A 23,932-nucleotide genomic window follows, 5' to 3' on the forward strand; every position below is an offset into this window, starting at 1 on the left:
CCATGAAAGTTATACGCACTCCTCAGGATTTACGTAACTTCAACTTACTACGATCATCAGAGATAATAAAACAAAGGAACTAAACAAATTAAGATTGTAATACTATTATCATAATACTGTTTTTACCCAAGGATTATGCAAACTTTCTCAGCCTTTGTATTTGCATGTTAATTACGTTGGTGGGGGTATGAGTGTAGTGGTGTTTCCTTATTACTACACACTATTATATTAAACAATATTAAAAATCTTTGGCTAAAATAGGGACGGAAAGATAAATACTGATAGGCATGGTTTTTTATTATTATTATTAATATTTTTTTTTTGGTGGGGAGGGGGGGTGTAAGACGAGTGTTGTTTTTGGTGATCATTAACTTGTTTTACAGTATTAGCCCACAGTAATAAGACAATTTTGCAGAAAAACGAAATTATTGTTGGTTTGAAGATCAAACAACCATTCATGACGGGTAGTTATTCTCATTCTACTCGCGATAAAATAATAACTATTCACAGTACTAACTTCCAGTTTTCACTGTTCGCTGGTGGGGGAGGTATTATGGTTGTTTGAACTTAAAAAAACTTTAAACATGTTTTTCTCCGCTTTTGAAATTTGGCGTTTCACCCCCTTGTAATGCGGAGCGCCTCAATTGCAGTGCACGCGTTTGCTACTAGAACCTTCGCCACAATTCAGCCTCTTGCAAAATTTTCATGAACAACAAATGTAATATTCACCTAACACTTAATCCATTGATGGCACGTTTATTAGTGTCTAATTATTATTTCATTGATGGCGTGTGTATTATAAGTACTTTGTTTTAAGGGAGAGACATAAATAAAGTGTTTACATATATAGTACTGAGAGAACTGTATTCTGTATTATCTAGGAGTATATTCATGAGATATATTACATAGGAGGTTATGTATGAATGGAGACATATTATAAATTAACAAAATGTGACATATTGTAATCAATTAGATATGAGGAGAGACATATTACATATATTTAAGTATAAGGAATGATATATATTGTAAGTGTTTAAGTGTAAGAAGAGATTTATAAATGTTTCAGGATAAGGAATGACAAATTGTAAGTGTAATGAGAGAATTATAAGTACAGTTTATTTAAGGACAGATATTTAACTGTTTAAGTGTAAAGAGACAATTGTAAGTTATAAGGTATAAGCAGAAATATTTTTTAAGTGTTCAAAAGCAAGAATCTTAACTTTACATCAATTAAAGTTTGTTTTTTATAAAATGAAACAAACAGTAAATTTTAGCTTTGTATTTCTTTTTAAGCTACATAAATCATATTAAACATATATTTCTTCAACAAATACAATAAAAGGTACCTATTGCATATGCTATTTCAGAAAAAATGGGAAAATAAAACAGCAAACAGTTTTTTTAACTACAGTTTGTTAGTACATTATGAAGAAGTACCGGTACTTGTTTCGCTATTGAGATACACTAGATAGAAGTACTTTGCAATATAAATATCATTCCAGAAAACTACCATGTGCTGTTTGGTCACCCGTCAACCTAATCAGGGCGGCATCATGTTTGATAGCTCGCACTTTACCATATTAGATTGTGTCTAAAATTGATGGGATCGTCCTTGGGGCCAACCAATTCCAGAAACCAAATTTGGGCGCTGGTGGTAGAAGCAGTACCGTTCTTGCCTCGCAAGCGAGATGTTACGGGTTCGATTCCCGGGCCGGTGGAAGTTGTTTGGACTTACTTCCTTGCCCCCATTAGTCCCTGTTCACCAAGCAGTAAAGTAGGTACCTGTTGTAAGTCGAAGGTTGCGAATTCGTATTCAGGGAGCTGTTGAAGCTTCCAATAACTTGATGACATACACCATTGACTCTTCAGGCTTCTACGACCTTGACTCTTCAGGTTTCTACGCCCTTAACTCATGAGACATAAAGGCAAGCATGAACTTAGCATGCTTCCCTGTTGGTCGCTGTAAACGCTTCTGCGCTTCACCTTGCACAGGACGTAAGGGGGTGCCCAATAAACTAGCCCCCTCGTGGGCAATCTAAAAAAAAAAAAAAAAAAAATCTTGAAGGAAATTAATCAAGGCCTTTCAAAGTCATTTTAACTATGATGACTCATTTCTCCAGGGAGATCTCATGACAGAAAAGCCTATCAGTACGATATTTACCTCCCTTGATATCTTATTCCCTTTCTTGTTTGCTCCACAATGTATTGTGTTAACTTTCCCTGCCATGAGGTCGACAATCTCTCACTACCCAACTCACTTGCTACAGTGCTTCAGTACATCCTCTTTACTACGCTGTCTTCTTCCTCCCCTACATCTTTCCCACATGTCCACACCATCGTTTCAACTATCTCTTTTCACCCATTGCACAACTCCATAATTTACATCCTCCAAATTCTCTGCCATTCCAAATACCTTGTACATGTACAGTCTAGTTCAAGATTCTTCAAACACTGCTGGAAACAGTTGACAACTTGAGGCCGTTTGTTTACTATAGTACGGAGTAAAAATTATGAATGAATGTAAAATGTTATCAGTGATTGGTTACTTAATTCCCCGTTGCTTAATTAATGGTTGAGCTTTGTTGTTTCGTATTATACTAAGTACTATAGTAAACAAATGGCCTTGAGTTGCCAGCTGTCTCCAGCAGTGTTCGAAGAATCTTGAATGAGACTGTACATGTCACTGTTTCTTACCTCTTTCGTTCTGGTAAATTCAGAGGCAGATCTCAGGTAACTTACACTGAACAGTAGCTCAACTTTTAGAGCATTTTGCCCCATAGTTCATGTTACACTGCTTCTTCACTTCCCAAGCTTACAGACCTTCCCCACATATTACCCAGCTCTATAATCACCCTCCTCCCTTGCCTTGTTCTCTTCTTAATTTCACTTTCCATTGTACCATACTTGAAATCACTCCCAAACCCTTGAAAGTTATCATCCGAACAAAATATGGCAAAATAGAGAAGGGGGAAACTGACAATATACAACACCTGTTCTGACATAAGGAGGCCTAATTAAACAGAGTTGTTGATTGCTCACTCCTCTGAACATCTACACAATTAGGAGTTCATTAATAGACCTACAGAGGAGTCCTCTTTACAGTCTTTAATAACATTGAGCGTTTAGTCTTTTCAGCAATACATTGATATCTTCAAGAGGCTACTTTGTGGTGTTAGCATGATCATTCAATGGTAAGAATTTATTTTACAAAAATTATAATCATTCCTTGCCCTTTAATATAATAATGCAAAAACAATTTACTTCAGCAAATACTTAGTAATATGTTAGCCCTTTTGGATAAGGCTGTGGATTTATCACATATATTACAGCTTAGCAAATGAAAACTTCAAAACTGAACCAACACTGATGGTGACATTATAATTAACAATAATAATATTTCCTACCAACAACACTAAAAAAAAAAAAAAAAAAAAAATATATATATATATATATATATATATATATATATATATATATATATATATATATATATATATATATATATATATATATATATATATATATATATATATATATATATATATATATATATATATATATATATATATATATATATATATATATATATATACCGTATATATATTCTATTACTAATATTAATGAATTATCAAAATATGTTCACACTCAATATACGTACAGTACCAAAGTTTCACAGTAGCAAAATCTTACATTCCTGGACCCCTCAAATCAGTTAAGCCCCTAAAATTAGAACAACTACAAGGAACTATATACAGTACATTATGGACTTTGCAGCCTCATCAGAAACTAGAAGTGGAAAATCAATTCTCACTTACACCATCAGTTGGAATTCCACTTTAATAAGGAATAAAGAAAAACTGATTTCCTTAGTTTTATACTATTTAAATACAGGTATTGCAGTAAAATTATTAATAGTACCTTATATGGTCTGTGTATTTCAAATAAAACCTACAGTAACTCTTTACAATTACAGTACTGTGTTATAAATATTTTTTCCATTGACATTTAATTCTCATGTAAAAAAAGGAAAGAATTTTTTATGCCTAAAACTCCTTGATAAAAAAGATTTTCCTTTGTATTAACTGGATAAAAAATTATTTAAAGAGCAGTGGCAAAAATGTCCTTTCACCCTAATGTAAATACTGTACAGTACAGTACTTTTAATTACAGTATTAGCACATCTTACTGTACAGTACATTATACAATACAGTACAGGTACTCCCCGACCTACGACGGGGTTAGGGACCGACATCCAGGTCGTAAGTCGAAATGGTCATAAGTCGGAAATGCTTAAATAACACATAGAAAATCGAAAATTTGGGTCTCTTTTTCTTCTCAGCACCACAAAACTCACTTTTAAGCTTGCCAGCCATTTTAAAGTGAATTACAGATGAAAATTTTGTCTATGTCCTGACTTTGGGACTCAAAAATACATAATTTGACCACATTTTGGTACGACTGAGGCAGGTAGTAAGTGCGGGTGGATGTAAGTCGGGGAGTACCTGTATCTCCTATAATTATATTATCTGATAAGTAAATGTATTACTTTTAGTTTTGTTACATTACATAACTAATTTCACATTTAGTGTAGCTGTATGTGTTACCACATGTCTTTTTAATCTCTTCTTAGATATAGCATTATAAGGACAATGTGGACAAGAAAATGGCCTCTCCCCTGTGTGTGTTCGGATATGGTCTTCCAGAGTTTGCTTTGTTATTGCACTATATGGACAGTGTGGACAAGAAAATGGTTTTTCCCTAGTGTGAGTACGCAAATGGTTTTTCAGATTAGTGGTAACAGGAGAGGAGTAGGAACAGTAGGGGCACTGGTGTGTCTTGGCAGCGGCAGTCATACCCTTACCGCCTCCAGTAGTCCCTCTCCCTCCCGTCCTCAGACAGCCTGTGTTGAGCCTCACCTGTAGAGGACACCTGGCTTACTCAACTTTACAAGTTTGTAAAAAATATGTAGGATGAACTATAAACATGCCTTAAATCACATAACCTATCATATACTGTACCTAAGTTTATTTACACCTGAAAAATCAATAGTAATAGACCTTAAAATATATTCAGTATCAGGAAAACCAATTAATCTCAAACCTCAATTAATTGAAGCGAACTTTATAACCAACGGAGTGAAATGTCACAAAACTGATGACACTCTTTAGATGTCTGCTGTGTTATGAGTTGGATTCAAACTTATATAGATGAGTTACTTTCATTCCTTGTGTATAATACCCATAGAAAATAAGGCAGGATTATGTACATAGCATTCCTTCTGAATATCTGGATAAGGTAAATTATAATATCATTGAAGCTAATTTGTGCTAATTCAGTATCTGACTTGGAAACTGACACTGTACACCTTCTGTTTTCTAAAAAGATAACCCGCACAAAGTTCCAGCATGCCTGTACTTCAATGTTCGACCCCCTTACGCACCTGTCTTAGGTAATGACTCGTTCCAGCATATACAGCACAGTACATACTCCTCCATCATATATAGTACAGTACATGTACAGTCTCCCATTTCTGTTTCTCAGCATTTTTTTTATGAGAACACTTCCCTTCACCTTAACCATTTACATGTCAATCTTTTCAAAGCAATAAACTCACTCACACACAAAATATATATACTGTACTGTACTATATATAATCCCATTATACTGTATACAGAGATATTATCCAAATACACAGTAAAAAAAAATTGAAAACTACAAATTTCCAAAATAATAATAATAATAATAATAATACAGTAATCATAAAAATAATAATATAAAAATAATAATAAAAATAATAATAGAAAATTCCAGTAGTCTCTAGAATTGTATGAAATCAAAACACTGCACAGTACAGTCAACCCTCGCTTTACGCGGTCCCACTTTTCGCGTTTCCACGTTTACGCGGTACCCTGCCGAAACCGGAATGCTCACTTTCCGCGGTGTGTGTACCCTTTTACGCGGAGAGCGGCGCGAGCAGGATGCGCACAAGGTCGCCCAGTCATCAAAACATTACCGAGTTCTTCACCCGCCACCCACCACAGCCGGCCCAAGTCAGTGATAGTGATAATGATAGTGAGGATATGGACTTATATGGACTTTGAGGGGTTTGACAAAGAGGCCCTGCAAGCCTCTGTGGTGGATAGTGATACAATTGATACAAGTGATACAGGTGAGGGCCTATAATGTGCCCTCTGCCTCGGAACCAACCCCCCATCCCCGTGTGCCCAGCCATCTTTTCTATTAATGTAAGTGCTAAAAAACCTAATATTATTGATATTTCTCTTATTATTAATTGTGTGTGCATACCATCATAAAATTAAGAAGTTATTTTTACTACAACGTAGGTATTGTGTCTGAAAAAGTGGAGTTTGGGGGTCGGCCCGGTCTCTATTTCAATTAATCCCATGTTATGTTGTTCACTTTACGCGGGCCGCCGTGGGTTGAATTAACCGCGTAAAGTGAGGGTTCACTGTACTGTACCAGGGAATGAAGAGTAACCATCACCCACCCAACAACTCATATTTCAGTGCCCCTCCACCCAACTACCACAGATGTCAAATTGAAATCAAGGGAGGGAGGGAAGGAAGGAATCAAAGAAGAGATAAGGGGGAGAGAGAAGGCAATGACAGATATGTAGCAACAGAGTGGACCGGAGAGAGGCTCTTCTGATGTGGTCAGCCCCTAAGAAGAGAGTTCCCTTTGTGAGTGAGGGATTGCATTTAAGATACAAAGATCATAGCCTTGAGATTCTGATTATTATATGAAATTTGATAAATGTAGGTTGTAATAAAGCATCACCCATTACAGTAGAGAAAAAAGAGAGAGTTCATTTCAACAACTTCATCTGACTAAATTCAGTAACTGAGTTTTGTGTAAACTGAGTACAGTACTGCATGAGGGATGGAAAATTATTACATATTACCCTCATAAAATGACTACAGCTGTCTAGTTATCTTTTGTATACTGTACTGTACGTACTGTACTTTATCCTCAGGGAAGGTGTTCCATTATTCTAATCTATTTTTAAGAGAGAAATATGGTAAAGATGTTATGACGTGACAAACTGTAGTAAGGACAGCAAGGCTCACCTATTAGAAATATTTCTACCAAGAGAACAGGAAAAAAAATAAAAAAGACCATAAATTTGTGTTAGTTATCTAATATACAGTATAACAAATTATACAAGTACATAATGTACACCATTAAACATTATTCCCAAGGAAGGAATTAGATTCAATACAACTCAATTTGCCCATATGGGACACTGATGCAGATGCCAGGATGACAATATATGAGGACTGTTCAATTAGTAATGAGACTGTGTCCATAACTGGGGACTCATGATGTTACAAAAATAAGCTTGGACAAGTTATAAAATGCCATAACCTGCATCTGAGTTAATGACATTAAATCTTTAGCCTCACTAGAGCACTTGCGGAAGGCGGTCTTACCAACACCTCATAGATTTTTATTTCAAACAAATAATGGTGTTGAAATTTTCTGTTAATTATGTAAAACCAAAACAAGCTCTCACAATCTGATTAAACAAATGCATCATTTCATACAATATCTTGTGAAAGGGTTTTGGTCATAAGGAAATGGATGAATATCATATTTTTGGATAAAATATGAATGACTAATGACCACTGCATAATTCAGAGGACAGACTGTATTTCAAGTGCCCAAAATATACTGACAGGTGGATCCTGCACCATGACATCTTGCCTTTCTGTACCAGTTGTGTTACATAATACTGTAACTATCAATGAATTAGACAGTGAAGTGATGGGCCATCCTCCATACTCACTTCAATTTCCTCCCTGTAACTTTTTTTTTTTTAATATTTCCCGAGACAAAAAATTATGTCAACTGTGTTGTTTTTTCAAGAAAGTATTTAATAACGCAACACCCTGTTGGGTTCTGCTCAACATACAGTACTATCAAAGGACGGTTTCATCAAAGTGGTTCAAGACTGTGTCAAGTGATGGGACTGATGCAATGAGAAGGGGAAATACTCTGAAGAATTATAATTAAAATATTATCCTATTCTATTTTGTTTTATCTCTATACCATGCCATTAGTCTCATTACTAAGTGAACAACACTACTTAGTCTGTCCCTTTATTCTTTTTTACAGAACTATTAATAATAATAATATTTGTCTCCTACACACTTAAGTTAACTTTAAAAATAAAATTATTGTATGGTATAGTTATGTACATGAATCTCTTCATACATTGTGCCTTCTCATATCGGTTACCCATCTATCCATATTAATTATAGTACTACAGGTTATTATTCCACTTTAAAAAGAATAAGTATCATTTGTTATTTTCAAAGCAATATGTTACGGACTGCAATGGAATTTAATGCTAATAAGCAAATAAAACATTTTGCCAGTGGGTGCTACTAGCTATCTTTCAAATAAAGCATTGGCTATCTGACTGCAGTCAACAACCTGTGGTTATGTGAATGTTCAATATGTATTAGATGTAACAAGGAAAAAAGAGCAGCCATAAAAAATCCATTCCAGAATATGACTGGGCAAAAATTGCAGTAATTTGTTGAGAAGTCTTCAGTTAAATATTTAAATTTAAACTGATTGTCAAATGCTGGTTAGATGACTTTTTTTTCACCCATTTCTACTCATAAACTTCCGGGGACATATTTAGCCATAAGGCTGAAATCCAATGTTAAACCCAGCTGTTACAATAAAATTTCTGATCTAGAGACTTATGGGTTATTATAGGAAGATCCCAGTACTTTACTTGGCCTCATGTTAAAAAAATTTGAGCCAGTTTTTAGTTACTGGGTTCAAGTGCTCAGATAATCTTTGATTTTACATTGTTTATGTTTTGTTTTTGCATTCTGTGCCTAAAACATAATTTCTGTGCTAGGTCACTTGGTCAAAGGTCGTTCAGCCAACTTTACGTGACCATCTTTAGACTAAATTGTATGCTCACACTGAGGACTTCTTCAAGATTCAGGGCAATTTCACTAAGGATCATCTTCGGGAATGTGTCTCACTGCATAACCTTACTGTACTACCCTAAGTATTCCTTCATATACAGTATACTACAACTTAGTTTACTGAGGATAAGCCAAATACTGTATTTGTATCTACTATAAACAAAAATTCTGAATTATTTTTTCTTCTAATAATATACACACTAGATTTTGTACCCCATTCTGAGACTAACTTCATTAGATTTTGTACCCCATTCTGAGATTAACTTCACTTTATAACTAAGACAATTATTCTAGCTAACATTTTAGGGCTACTGACATTACTAGTCCATAAGTTTCAGTCCACATCTAGGAGAGAAGAACTCAAGAGTACAACTTACTAAAACACATTCTTTCTTCTCTACAACTTAAACAGAATGTTCATCTTGTAGTGTATGTTCATCGTGTAATGTATGATCATCATGTAATGTATGATCATCATGTAATGTATGATCATCTTGTAATGTATGATCATCTTGTAATGTATGATGTGTTAACATGTGACTCTTTAAAGTCACCTTTTTAATAGCTCGATATGAACAATAGGTACATGCGTAAGGTTTTTCTCCAGTATGAGTCAGGAAATGCCTCTTAAGGCTTTGCTTGGTAATAGCAGTGTAGGAACAATAAGGACAAGCAAATGGCTTTTCACCAGTATGGGTTCTAATATGTTCCATTAAACTCTGTTTGGTGGTGGTTCTGTAGGCACAATGAGTGCAAGAAAATGGCTTCTCTCCAGTGTGAGTACGCAGGTGGTTTCTCAAATTAGTGATATATATGGTATTATAAGAACAATGGGAACACTTGTGCAGTTTGCTGGTAGGGTTGTGTTGCTGCCTCGCTCCTCTGCTGCCTCTCTCCTGACCCTCCTTCTGCCGCATTACCTGTTGGGAATGCCTGTCTCACGGTCAAAATATCAATATGAAAGAAAACGATATACATGTGTGACTTCGTTTAACTGTGTGTGTATGTGTTTAAGTGTGCACATGTGTGTGTGCACATGTGTGTGTATGTGTACATGTGTGTGTGTGTGTGTGTGTGTGGAGGCAAAGATGTTTTTGCATTTAACTAAAGATGTGAAATATAAAGTACAGTATACAGTATATACACAGTACAGTACGTATATATAAATTTTTGAAATAGCATTAACTTAGGACACTAAAAAGATAAAAATTAAGATTACTTTTCCATTTTTTTTTAAGATTACCTTGAATTATGCTGATACAACAATGATTTCAGGTAATTATCAGGAACATGATAGCTGATGATGAAATAAGAGTACTGGGCATGACAGAACTAAGAAACCAAAAGAGAATGAAGAAGATTTTTTTTGGGGGGAGGGGGGGGGGGCATCTCTGATATTCACATTTGTTGTTTAAAATTTAGACTTGACTTCACCTTTGCAACCAACCAATCACATGTCTAGGTTCCAATCATCTTTTGTAAATATAACCTATCATATACACCACCTAAGCTCCACCCTATCTTTGAACCCAACCTATCAAATACTGTATCTAGGCTTTGTTCCTCTTTTGTAGACAACTAGGCTCTACTTCACCAATGTTGCCAACTAATCAAAAGTGTTATCCCATCATATCTCAAGCAGGTTTTCAGGTGGGCAGAAAGTTGTCCAGAGTTTGGCACTATTAAAGGGCACAGTTTGACTTTCTTTCCTTACTTAAAGTAATTTAAGGCAGAATGAGACACAAAATAAAAGGCAGTTGCGGTGAGGAACAAGTATCTGATAGGGATAATATTGAACATAGCAGTGGTGAGAAAAATGAACCTAAAATTTAATGACGGTGATGATGACAGTGAACATAGTACGGTAGTGGTGAGGAACACAAGCTTCATATTGGTGAATGTTAAGTGATGATGGGGACATGTACCAGTGGTGAGGACTATTAAGTCATGAGTGAGCTGCCGAGTATGGTGTGGTGTGATGACTTGTCCTGTCGTCGAGATAGTCTGGTGAAATAATTGTTTATCCTATATTTCCTACTGAAGTATACATATGAAAATAGTTATTCGCTATATCACATCAATTCTCGGTCCCACTCCCACGATATATTGAAGGTCTATGGTATCACTTGTAGATTTTGATATCAGCTTTTTACTGCCAACTTCTAAGATATTTTAAACAAACTAAACTCGGTCATTAGCACAGTTCTGGAGTGTTGAAACAGTCATATCCAGAGCTCTTAATACAGTACAGTATGATAAATGCAGAAGTCACTAATTCACACAGCCAAGTATGACTCTTGAGGTCGGGTAAAATTGTACAGGCTTATTATCGACATAGGTCTTATTAAAATAACTACAAAATGTTTGCAGTGGATGTAAAATTCTCATTTTACAATGTAAAGCAAATACTGTATTAGCCAGGGTTTCTGCAGAAGTCCAGTCAATTGTAGAAACAATATTGCCAGTCACTGGTACATGTTGTGTACCCTTCTTACCACCTTTTCCCCAGGGCCTCATCCCACAAGTATCAAGACATTCGTGATTTTGACGTAATCAGTCCACTATACCACAGCAATACATGTAAGCTGGAAAGCAATTAACTTTGCAAGTCGGACTGTCTTCACCAAACTGAGAAAGTTAAGCAGTAGAACCCCAATTTTTATTTCCAAAGATATTTGAAAACTTGTGCTGTACTATACAGTACTGGGTATATCCAAGTTCTGATGCAATATGAGCAATTTTCCAATAAAAACAGAAGCATTCATATACTGTACAGCACTCAGGACTAGTCTATATGATACAGAGGTACAGTTTACACACACGCACAAACACACACACACACACACATTGATTTACCAAGAGGCACCAACTCAACTCTCTTATGTTCATATCATGGCAGGTGACACATACAATTCATTCATTTAGTTGACTTTTATTTCTAAATACATTTCAGTGAATCTCTTCAAGAAAGAAGTAGAGGCAGAAAACTTTTGTGATGTTAATAAAAAAACTTCTGGAAATTTACAGTACAGGCATATCAATAAAAACTTTATAATCATAGGAAATCAATACAACTAGAATTACACTATGCTGTACAGTACTCTTGACTCACTTATTTTGGTTTAAGGTCTGTTTTATGAAATCTCAAAATATATAATATTAAGCAAGGCAACAATCTCTCCTTTCAAGTACAGTACAGTACTGTACAGTATACAGTACTGTACACTTCTTTATTGATGCTGTGTTACAATGTGGTTCATCAATGTTCCCCTATCTGCTGTTCGATATGGGCAGACTTTACATTCGTATGGTTTCTCACCAGTATGATTACGAATATGCCTTTTGAGATTGTCCTTTGTAATAGCTGAATAGGGGCAATATGTGCAGGAGAATGGCTTTTCACCTGTGTGAGTACGCATATGATTCCTCAAATTGGTGGCTACATGTGTAATGTATGGACAGTGAGGGCACATGTGCTGCTTCTTACTGGTGGGAGCGAAGCCCTTCCTGTATCCTGTTGCTCCTCTTCCTGTATGCATCAGACTGTCACTGTCCAGTACTACCTGTAGGGAACACCCATCTTACTAATTGTCATGAAATAAAAAAAATAAAATAAAATAAAAAATAAAGAAGGCATGTTAACTTCAGCTATCCTTCCCCTGTAAAATTTTTCCAGGATAATTGTTGTAGTTCATCTCATGTACAGTTCTTGATTCTGGAAGGTGCCTCCTACATTTTACTAATGACACTTGAGAAAATTTTTTGCTTAAATTTCATGTAAAATACACTTTGAACTTCCATTTTGTTGACATACACGTTGCAATTAATGATCCCCTAATTATGGACAACGAAGCAAAGGAAAATAAACCACAACTAATCAGTCAGTGAAGGTAATGAAGATTTCATTGACAAACACAGCTGAATTCTCTCTCAGGTTACAGCAATAAAGAATGATTCAATTACTGTATGTAAACTACTATACATTACTGTATACAGTAATGTAAACAACCCTCTATCCAAGTTCTCAACCTACAAAACTAATAGAGTACACTATCCATAAACTAGATTCCCAATGGAAAAGGAAAGAATTTAGTGGTGTTACTATGCCTTATTACAGTCAAATTTCTTTTTGTCAAGAAGAATCTCAACTGACATTGTAAAATGTTGCACATGAGAATTCGGTTGAACGAGTGTAGTGCTTTGTACGAAAATTAAATGAATGAGCTTCTTTTAATTAAATTTTTTTTTTTTGAGTGATCCGGCTTGCATTACCATTGGCTGAGCATCCAGCCAGGCAAGTGCACCGATTGACTAGTTATCCATACTCAGTACCGGATTAAGGGGTTGGAGGGCCCTGGGCGACACCTAGCAGTGGGGGGCCCCCTGCTGACAACTGAAAATAAATGTAGGTAATATCCAAGGTCAATAGAAACAATAAAATCTAGTAATAATGACACATTACAAATTATTTATTCAGTTCAAAGAAAGCGTATACATTCATTTACAAATGCACTTTTCGTGATTTTTTTCTAGCAAATAAATGTATCACAACACATTGTCAAATGGAAGTTCTCTTGAAATGTCTGACTCGGTGCTTAATAACATCAGATTGTTGAGTCTCTCCTGGCACATCGTGGTCCGCAGCCTGTTTTTGATCAGTTTCATTTTTGAGAAGGAACGCTCCCCGGTATAATTGGAGACCATTAACACCAGATATATCCTCAAAACCGTTTCTACATTTGGAAATGCTGATTGTAAGCCATCGTTTTCCTTTATAGTTCTGTAATAAAACAACTCATTGGACTCATCCGCGGGTTTTGCATACAACTTTACCAGAGACGAGAACTGAATCATTTTATTGGAGATGTTTTCATCAATATCATTTCCATAAGTTTGCAAAAGATTTTCTGACGCAGAATAAATGGCATCCGCTGACATGGTTTCCAGATTGCTTAAAAAGCCAAAGCGATCCTTCACCAACGTGTATGTAGAAATCCTATCGTTTAAGGATACCACGAGGTGATCAATGACTGAGGAAGCATTTTGCTTGGAAAGTGTCTCTTGGACTGAGATCCACTTCACTTGAACGTCCATAATTCAGTGGAGCGAGCCATACGTTTGACTGCCTCTGATGACCTGAATGGACAAACTCGGTGCTTCCTGCCAGATCTTTTGCTTTTTCCTCATAGGCATCAAAACTGTCTCGCTTTCTTTCAACAAAACATTTCAAGGAAACCAGCGAATTTACTGCTGATTGAAGAAGTTTGCTCATCACAGTGAATCTTTGTAGAATGTCATTCCAGAAGACAGCATAGAAGGCTGTTTCCAGTTTCAGCATCTGCTTATGAAACTTGTTTGCAGCATTTTGTAAGATGTCTTTCTGCTCCTTATCAGATCCAATTTTTTATAACTAACTCTTATGATTGAGTAACCGCACACAAGTGCTCTGACAGCATCATATCTGCACGACCAGCGTGTTTCATTCAGTGACTTTAGCATCAGGAACTTTCCTTCAGATAATGCTGTTCTCAGGACATTGTAACGCCACGTTGAGGCTGTGAAAAAGATTGTAGAGTTCTTGGATGAAATCAAAGAAATAAACTGCTGCTGGGCATGCACTAGAAGCTGATTTTGCAACTAAATTAAGTGAATGTGCACAACAAGGTACAAATGTACTTAAACTGTTTTTCTCCAGAATATGAGCTTTCACACCATTGTACTTTCCCCTCATATTGGCGGCATTATCATACAACTGCCCAAAACAATCATCTAAATTGATGACTCTTTCCTTAAAAAATTGAGCAAAGCAGTGGCCAAGGCAATACCAGTATGATTGGAGTTTGGTAGCAATGTTAAGAATCTTTCTTTCACACAAGTGTTTTCCAAGTATCGAATGATTACTGTTAGTTAATCTATGTGAATTTCATCGGGAGTCGAGTCCACGGATACAGGGAAATATTTGCTTTGCCGAATTCTTGACACAATTTCTTGCAATACATTTTCGCCCATTACGGCAATGATCTCTTCGCATATCGTTGAGGACAGATAACTGGTGTGTCCAGTACCCTTGTTAGCATGTACTTTAATATATGCTGCAAGGAAATTGTCATATTCAGAAATAAGTTCTAAGATGCCGAGGTAATTGCTGTTGTACGGTAAACAAACTGATCGGCACGCTAGTGCCGCCACCAACATCATGCGGCCAGTTGTGTGGTGTAGTGTTCACTTATTTATACAGCCTTTTTATTATTTTATTATAATCTCTGAGTTAAATAAGTTAAATCAGTTCACCAAACAATGAGTTATGCTAAGTGGTGCACAGCGAGTGTTAGACAATCTGTTCCATTTGTTTATCGCTCTGTGGTAAAGGCTTTTAAAACTTTTTTTTTTTACAATGTTGTGGGCGGGCCCTAAATGTGGGGGGCCCTGGGCATGCACCCAGTACGCCCTCCCCATAATCCAGGCTTGCCTATACTGTGAGGTGAAGTCAGTGGCAGGCTAACTCAGCCTGGCTAGCCAGTGAGCCTAGACAACTTGGCAGCATCTGTTGACAATTGTATTCTCTGTTATGTGGAACATGTATTGCCTCTGTTGGCTCATTTCTTGTTATATTAACAATCGAACCCAACAATATTGAGGCCAAAGTAGACAGCAGCACTAAGAACAGTGCCATTCCAAAGATGAAGAGGAAGATTACCACTTTTCAGACAAAACTGGGTGTACTATGGTGACTGGACTCTGATGAAAAGGCGTGGGATATCTGTAGAGCCTTGAGGTTAGTCCATCATCATCTCCACCTCCATGATTGCCAAAGCCATCAACAACTGGAGTCACGAAACTCAAGGGGAGTAGTTCATTGCCTTTAGTTTATTCCTTAGATGAAGACAGAGCCACAAGGTATACTTTCAATGACAACACAGATGCATCGTGAGCAAAAGCAGATGGCCCCAAATAAGACGAACACACTTAGCAATCACTTTTGTATAACACAGGGAAATGAACTAATGAGTAGCTGCCTTGAATCTTGTTTTGGCACAAGAGCACCAATCAACTACCCCTAACTTGGTAACTGGGAGCCAAACAGGGAGAGTCTGTTTATAATCCACACTTGAACAAAGTTATTCTTGCTAGTGCATCATTCAAGCTATATAATTGTGCATGTTTTTGTGCAAAAACATAAAACATAATACGGTAATGAGTTCAGCAAAAGGATGTTTTCATATTACAGTACGGTATATACTAATGACTGCACACGACAATGCTGCATCATCTAATACATCAACATTATCAGGTAAGATGCAGTATTATTTCTGAGTAATAAATAATACTCGTCATTTGGGTTAAAAAAAGAAAATTGATTGCCATTCACACTGTACTCCATGTATGTCATTTTTATGGCCAATTCCCCTGTAGTTTATATGTACTGTATCTATAACATAGAATTAACGAAGGTCAGTATCATGGGAGGTAGCAGATAAACACTTAATTTTGGGTACAGTGTGTCTGATGAACTGGTAAGACAGGAGCCCTGAATATCTTTAGTTCATTACAGTGACCCCTCGTTTAACGAACGCCTCGGTTAACGAAATTTCGGTTAACGAACAAAAATTCGGTAAACGAATTTCTTACGAACCGACCTCAACATGTTTTCGCTTGCACTGACCGGGCAACCAGCTTTAGTATCAGTCCGCCAATACAGTAATCGGTTTTAGGGCTTAAATTCCTTACTATTTTAGTAAATATCAAGAAGTTTATACTATTCAATAATTTTAAAAGTTTAATATTAACTTTTTTAGTCATTTCAACAATTATTGAACATAATTGAAGGTAAAGAAACTAGTTTCTGGCGTGCCATCCAGCCTGTTAACACACCAGACAGGCGTTAGTCTCTCTCTGTTTTCAGTGGAGGTAATATCTTGCTTGAGACTCTTCAACTAAACGCTTTTTTTCTGTGTTTCCAAGCAAATTATTGGTCATTTTGAAATATATTTTACATATTGACAATATATAATGCAGTGCAGTGTTGATTTAAAGAAAATAATCTTGAAATACACCAAGAGAACTAAAATTTTATGGGTGAAATGGTGCCATGGGGTGACTTCTCTTCCACCCCAATGCCTTCTCTTCTTCCTTCTCCTCCACCCCCATTCTAATTCCCATCATCATCATCATCATCATCATCCAGGAGCCTTCTACATACACACCTCAAAGTAAGTGAACTTTTCTACCATTTTTGTTGAATTTAGGAAATTTTCGGTGAGCTGGAACCAATTACCCAAAAACCCATTGAAACAATGGTTTCGGTTAACGAACGACCTTCTGGAACGGATTGAGTTCGTTAACCGAGGGGTCACTGTATTTTTTTCTAAATAACATCATTACCTTTGTGACATCAAGGGATCATTACTAAAAAGTTAAAGGTCTAAATATACAACCAACTTCATCATACACAATCCTGATTTTCCTTAATGAACTCTCACTTGGGAAAGTATCTACCTTTTATAGTGTTTTCTCTCGCAGAGCTTTTAATTTATGAGTACGTACTGTACTTTGCTTTTCTGACTAATGTTTTTTGTTTCTGAATTATGTTCAATACAGTATGAAAAAGCTGCCAATAAGTACAGTAATATTAAATAAACATACATTTTCCTGTGGTAAAATGTAAATGCTGGCACTATGTAATAATAACTGAAAGTAACTTCTTATACATTTTCCTACAGTAACAGCAAGAAATTCTAAATGCTGCCAATAAGTACCCTGTAATATTAAATTAATGACATTTCTTATACATTTTACTGGAGTAATTACTGTACAGTAAATCCTTAGTGACCACCAATACTGTATGATCTTTAGTACAAAACAGTACCTGTATGACCTAGAAAGATTTCAAGAGACTTCTGAAAATTAGGCAACTGAAAGTAAAAACCCGGAATAGAGTCTAATGAATTCCAGTTATCATGGTTTTGTTTCTGAGGAAAAAAGTAGATTAATTTTACAACAGTGAAACATACACTGATGCTGCTGGCCTGTCATATGTCTCATATTACAACACAGTTTGTCTTGTATCTTACATAAGTGAGGAACATGAACATATCTTTATGCCTGAAACTTGATGAGCTACAGGTTACTGGAGAGAGAAATAACACATAGGTGTGATTTCTACTTTCACAAGGAATAGGACAAAATAATGGGAGGGAGGAAAATGTTGCTCAAACATGTGATATTTGTACCAAGTACTGATTACAAGTAACAGAGTAACAAAAAAGGTGTGGGTTAAGAACCACATGAAGCAACTGTGAACCATTGTGCAGGTACAGGGTATTAAGTTTTAGTAGGATACGAAAGGCAGGACAGTGAACATGGGAAATGGATGGGATGATGGCTGGTAATGAGAACCATGGAGGGTATTTAGTTTTGGAGTGAGTTCTACTGAGGAAAGGCAAGAACTAGGATCAGACCCTAAAATGTGATAGTAGTCGTCTGAATGAGATCATAAAATGTTTTTGCAAAGCATCATAATTAAGATTATGAAAGACAAAAACAACCATTAAATTAAACAATTCTTAAAATTTTATCAAGGGAAACTGAATTATGCTTAAACTTTTACCACAGATATGACAGGAAGGATTGAAGTGTTATTGATAAGCGATAGATGAATCTGTCTACTTTCAAATACACTGCTGGATATTGCTAGAATTTTAAAAGCATTAGATATTATGGGGAAGCCTTTCTCAATGTGTGATGTAAATAAATGTGAACTTGGGGAGTAAGCCTGATAGCTAACAGTCTATATGGAGCTGGGTGTAGGCTTGGTGAGAAGAGCATTGGGGGTGAGACAATAAAGACTAATTTTGCCTTATATTTTCATTGCCTTTTTTCATGATTGTTTATGACATGGTACGTTAAAGTACTCTTCTGAGTAGCCCGGTATGGACAGAAACCACAAGCAAAAGGTTTCTCTCCGGTATGTGTACGGATGTGTCTCATTAGAGTGACTTTTGTGGTAGCTCTGTATGGACAGAGTGTACACGAAAAAGGTTTCTCTCCAGTATGAGTCCTTAGATGACTTTTCAAATTAGTGGTAACTGTTGAATAGTAGGAGCAGTATGAACAACGGAGTACTCTGCCAGAAGAGCCGAAACCCTGTCCCATACGAGAGACTCCGCTTACAGCACTCCTGGGACCCTCACTGTCCAGCCCCACCTGCAGGGGATACTGTTCTTACTAGTTATCATTATGTCAGGAATGAGCACCACTAATACAAATCTCTTAAGATTTTATGACTACTGTATTCAGAAATAGTAAATTCATTCCATCTCTTGTTCGAGCATTAACCCCCCACTTCAATACATTCATGTGCAGCAACACTTATCGCTCTTATGCAATTCATGATATTGAATGCATCTAAAACCTAATTCATAAATTTTTCATATCAGACAAACTTAAATATTCATTTTAATAAAATATTGAACTACATACAGTAATGTATGTGTTCCTTACTTTGGTTATCATCACAATATGAAGTACCAGTACTTGTGCAAAATGTACTAGTACAATAATATAATTGCATAAAGACTATTATATTTTACTCGCACGCATGCACACACACACACACGAGAGTTGATATACTGTATGCCATAAATTATTTGACACACAATATAGCATTCTAATACTGTACTGTACACGGAGTATAAGACGTCATAAACATTCAGAGTTATGCAGCTTTTAATCACTGTTTTTAAATAACTTCACATTCTATGTACTGTACCATAACTAATTAAGGTAGTAAATGAAAACTTTTTTCTTTTCTTTTAAATTCCTACGTCTTTCCCATCTATGCTACTGGGTGGCCGGAATCAAGGACAATAAATAAACTCTTCTATCACTTGCCTTCATTCATTTACTACAACTGTCAAGACATCCCTATAATTAGAGAAATGTGATATGAAAATGCACCATATTCACTATTAACATACAAATGGCCAAATAAGTTCACAGAGACCCAACCAGTATAGGGTAGGGTAACCGATCTGGTAATAATGACGAGGAGTAGTAGGAGGGGAGTAGGGAAGGCCTTGTTTGAGTAAAAATCTGGGCATATAATGCATTTGGAAATGAGGTTTTTACTAAATTACCAGTTCTTTTGCCATACTCTATACATGTTGGGTTTCTGTGAACTTATAAGACCAACTGTACATTATGTCTCCAGCAGAAACTCAACTCACAAAATCACAATACTGTATCCATTTTGCAGGTGCTAACCTGTATATATACACTGGTATGTGTGTATGTATGTACAACGTATAAATAGATACAGATATCTATGACTTACAAAGGGCATACAACTACGAAGTATGATTTAACATATACGTACTGTAGTAATATACAGGTGCTCCTCTACTTAAGAACGTTCAACTTACAAACTTTCAGAGATACAAACATCATCACTGAGGGGGGGTTACCTGCCAGAACAGGTGTTTAATGTGGATGAGACTGGATTACTTTGAAAAAAATTCCAGATTGAACAAACATTACCTAAGAGGTGAAGAGTGAGCCAAGTTTTAAGGCTGTATTAAAGGGTATAGCTGTATTAAATATCCATAATCTTTTAATTTTTTACAATATGTTTGATATCTACAAGAGTAAAGTTGGACTTACAAACAAGCCCCAGGAACTTAACTCGTTCGTAAGTAGAGGAGCACCTGTACTGTATACAGGTAATAAAGTACCAGGTAATATGCCATTTGGCATTGTCATAATTATCACTTCAGTTCACTTAAGATAAGGTAGGTGTCACATGAAAATACATTTCTTATTTATATTTCAAATACTTGTAATAAACAAAATGGAATAAATTTCTTGTATATCACCATAGATTCAACAACAATATAGTTTTGATTGCTTCTCTTTCAAATAAAAAAAGAAAAACTTTTTACACCCAATTACCCTATCATATCTCGCTTTTTTTAAATATACTTATAGTTAACTTTGATTTATGGAGAGAGGGAGAGAGAAAAGGGACAGAGAGAAAATTGCTTGGAATAGATCAACAGACAATCATAATATTTAACTTAAGGAAAGACCAGGTAACCTCCTCAAAGAATGAACAACAACAGAACTCATGAAATATAATTATCAAGCTAGTAAAGAAAAAGATGGTAATCATGTATTTTACCAATTTACAATTAATTACCTACTTACCAAATGCTACCAATGAGAAGTTTCACAATAATTTCCATAAAGGGTCAGGTGTAATATGTGTTCGTGGGTCTGAAGCAACTCTTGTCCTGGTGTCTTATGCTGATCTGAGGTACCGCAGTCATCATGTGACATACGGTTCAAGATTCCACTGAACCAGAGGAGGTCTGTGCGGTTTAACAAACATAAGTACTGATACATGATTTATGAGACTTCTTGAGCATGTTGGTGTTATTATCAAGTTCATGTGACTGAATCCCCTCTCACACTCAGCAGTACTAGTAGGAATAACTTGTGAACAGCTCAGTAATGGGCATAAATCTTGGGGGATGCGACGACCACCATCCTCCACATAATCTCTGAAGGTATTTATTACAAAGGAAGAAGAAAGCTTAAACTTCTTACAGAGAGATGATATTGCAGCTCCTCCATAATAATTTGGTATTTCAGCAGGCCAGTAGTCTTTATCAAGGACACACATTTCATATTGCAGGGATTTATACATACTTTTGAGGTTCAGAAGAACGAGAACCTTTCAAGAATGTTGTCGTGAACATATGGTGCTGCAAATTGTTTATGAGACTACAGTAGGCTCTCGCCAATAACGACTTCCACAAAAACGTTTTCGACAATAACGGTAAGTTACAATAGATATCCATTTTCGATAATAACGTCTGGATTCTCTTGAATAACGGAAATTTCGCAGGAAGCGTCCGAGTGCATCAATGATAGCACTTGTTTGCTGCCATGTTGATGACGTAGTTGTCCACTCCGCCTCACTCTCACTGTCACACACGCTCAGTGGAATACAGCGCTGCGCCCACGTGTGAGATTTTCGCCACTATAACCAGTGGTTGTTAGGGTCGGTGATCAATAATGGCTTCCGCATTTTTGCCTGTGGGGGCTAGGGGAGGTGGTGGAGGGAGTGATTTGCCACCTGAATGACTGGGAACTTTTAAAGTGAGGAAATTGAACTGTCCTGAGTCTACAGTGCGAAATATTAAGAGGAACTTAGAGGAGACCAAGAAGAGTATTGTGCTGGCTAAAAATATTTCGGTAGTGATGGAAATGCGAGGCGAGCTATGAATGATAAAGGCGATAGAAACAGGTTGTTAGTGATAACAGAGCATTTTCTTGTGAAATGGTTAGCCTGTAGAATGAAAGACAGCGCAAGTGTTCGCGGCCCTCAGATACGGAACAATCATCACACCAAGCACCTCAAAAACTCCCCCAAGCTAAGTGTTATATTACTCAAACTCTTTATTTTGATGATTGAATAGCAATTCTTTTTATTTCAGCTAACAAAAAGTGTTAGGAGGGCTTCAAGGGGAAAAATGGGTGAAATTCTTGTGGCAGCGGCACCAATAAACCCTTTTTACATGTACTTTAATGTCACACAAATAACGTTTTCGCTAATAACGGTGTTTTTCAGGCACCTATTAAACATTATTGGTGAGAGCCTACTGTAGTAAGAAACTGTAGATAATTAATGGAGTCAATTTTGTTGTTGCTTACTAAGGTAATTGCTCCAAACTTCCCCTTTTCAACTGCCTCTCGAGCTTCTAGAGTTTTTGTGCCAGGTTGCTCTTTCAGTCCATGCAGTGATCTTATGCTCCGTTGGATCAGTTTGTCTGCATAAACAATCGTAGTAGTGCATTTCTGTAAACACTCTGACAGTAAACCAAGTTCATGCAACGTGTCATACATCAGAGCTAAGTCCAAAAGAAACTGCTCTGAAGAGAGTCGTTTAAACAGACCTTCATAGGATTTTCTGTCACTTCCAGATCTTGTTTTATTCTTCATTGCTTTTTTCAAAATGAAAACACAGTGTTTCATAATTTTGCCACACTGCTGAAACTGTTCGAAACGAGCTAGCTACCCACCTGGTGCTCAGAACACGGCCTATTTTGTAGATTTGTTGTTCTAGTTCAGAGGCACATTCAGACAGTTCCTTTTGATTTAGAGGTGATCTACTGTAAACAGAGTACAATTTGTCCGTAAATGATTGAAAATTATTAACTCCATGAACTTCTGTCACCGAATCACCTACTGCAAGTTCTAATCCGTGATTAATACAGTGCCTAATTATCACATCAGGGTAATGTTCCTTGAGAATTGTAGCAACACCAGATTTGACACCAAGCATTACACTCGCCCCATCAATAGCAAATGCTACAAGGCTCTGTTTCAAGTAAGAGTCATCAAAACCATGTTTTCTGAGACAGTTCAATAGATGCTTAGCAATAGTTGTAGCTTTTTGATCAGGCAGTTCAATTAGACCTAAAAGCATAAAATGGGGCTCACCTTCCTTATCACTTTCACATTTCAAATAAACTATTCGGGCAGTCTTGATGCTCAGGCTTGTTGGTTCATCAACGAGAACAGAAATTTTACCATTTATCTGCTTGATATGCTGGCAAATTTTCTTCCTCATATTAATGGCTATGTGAGTAATGATGTCTGTAGCACTAGTGCGGGAATAGAGTCCAAATCCAATATCAATACCATTTTTGTTTTGAAGTTCCAGTAAGCCAAAGTGATCAGAGTATGGTCTGTCATTCTGAGCTAAATAATATGCAGAACGAAAAATTGAACAAGTTGCCTTTAGATGCGAAGCATTCATGTTGTCACATAATTTTCCAAGAGCATCTTCACTATTTTCAACACTTGCAATGTGAGCTTTTGATAGTTTGTGATCAACAACTTTTTTCGATCGGCTCCATAATAGGATACCGTACTTGGCACATTTGCCATTCATTTGACAG

The 23,932-nt window shown here is 36.4% G+C and overlaps 1 protein-coding gene across 9 annotated transcripts in view; it reads right to left on the reverse strand.

Moving 5' to 3' along the window:
• Positions 1–23,932, reverse strand: part of LOC121873854 (protein bric-a-brac 1-like) — an 89,230-nt gene that overhangs the window by 12,642 nt on the left and 52,656 nt on the right. Inside the window, exon 6 of one of the 9 annotated variants that reach the window (XM_042377645.1) lies at positions 4,424–4,916. The exons of 4 other annotated variants lie outside the window; for them this stretch is intronic. In XM_042377645.1, coding sequence (XP_042233579.1) covers positions 4,563–4,916 — 354 coding nt within the window. In that variant the 3' untranslated portion in view covers positions 4,424–4,562. Of the gene's footprint in view, positions 1–4,423; positions 4,917–7,139; positions 9,903–11,935; positions 12,533–18,536; positions 19,173–23,932 lie in introns of those variants that run through there. 4 more of the 9 variants (XM_042377642.1, XM_042377657.1, XM_042377650.1 and 1 more) reach the window with 4 other exon arrangements.

Source organism: Homarus americanus, unplaced genomic scaffold, assembly GCF_018991925.1.
Source record: "Homarus americanus isolate GMGI-L3 unplaced genomic scaffold, GMGI_Hamer_2.0 scaffold25827, whole genome shotgun sequence".
Lineage (NCBI taxonomy): Eukaryota > Metazoa > Arthropoda > Malacostraca > Decapoda > Nephropidae > Homarus > Homarus americanus.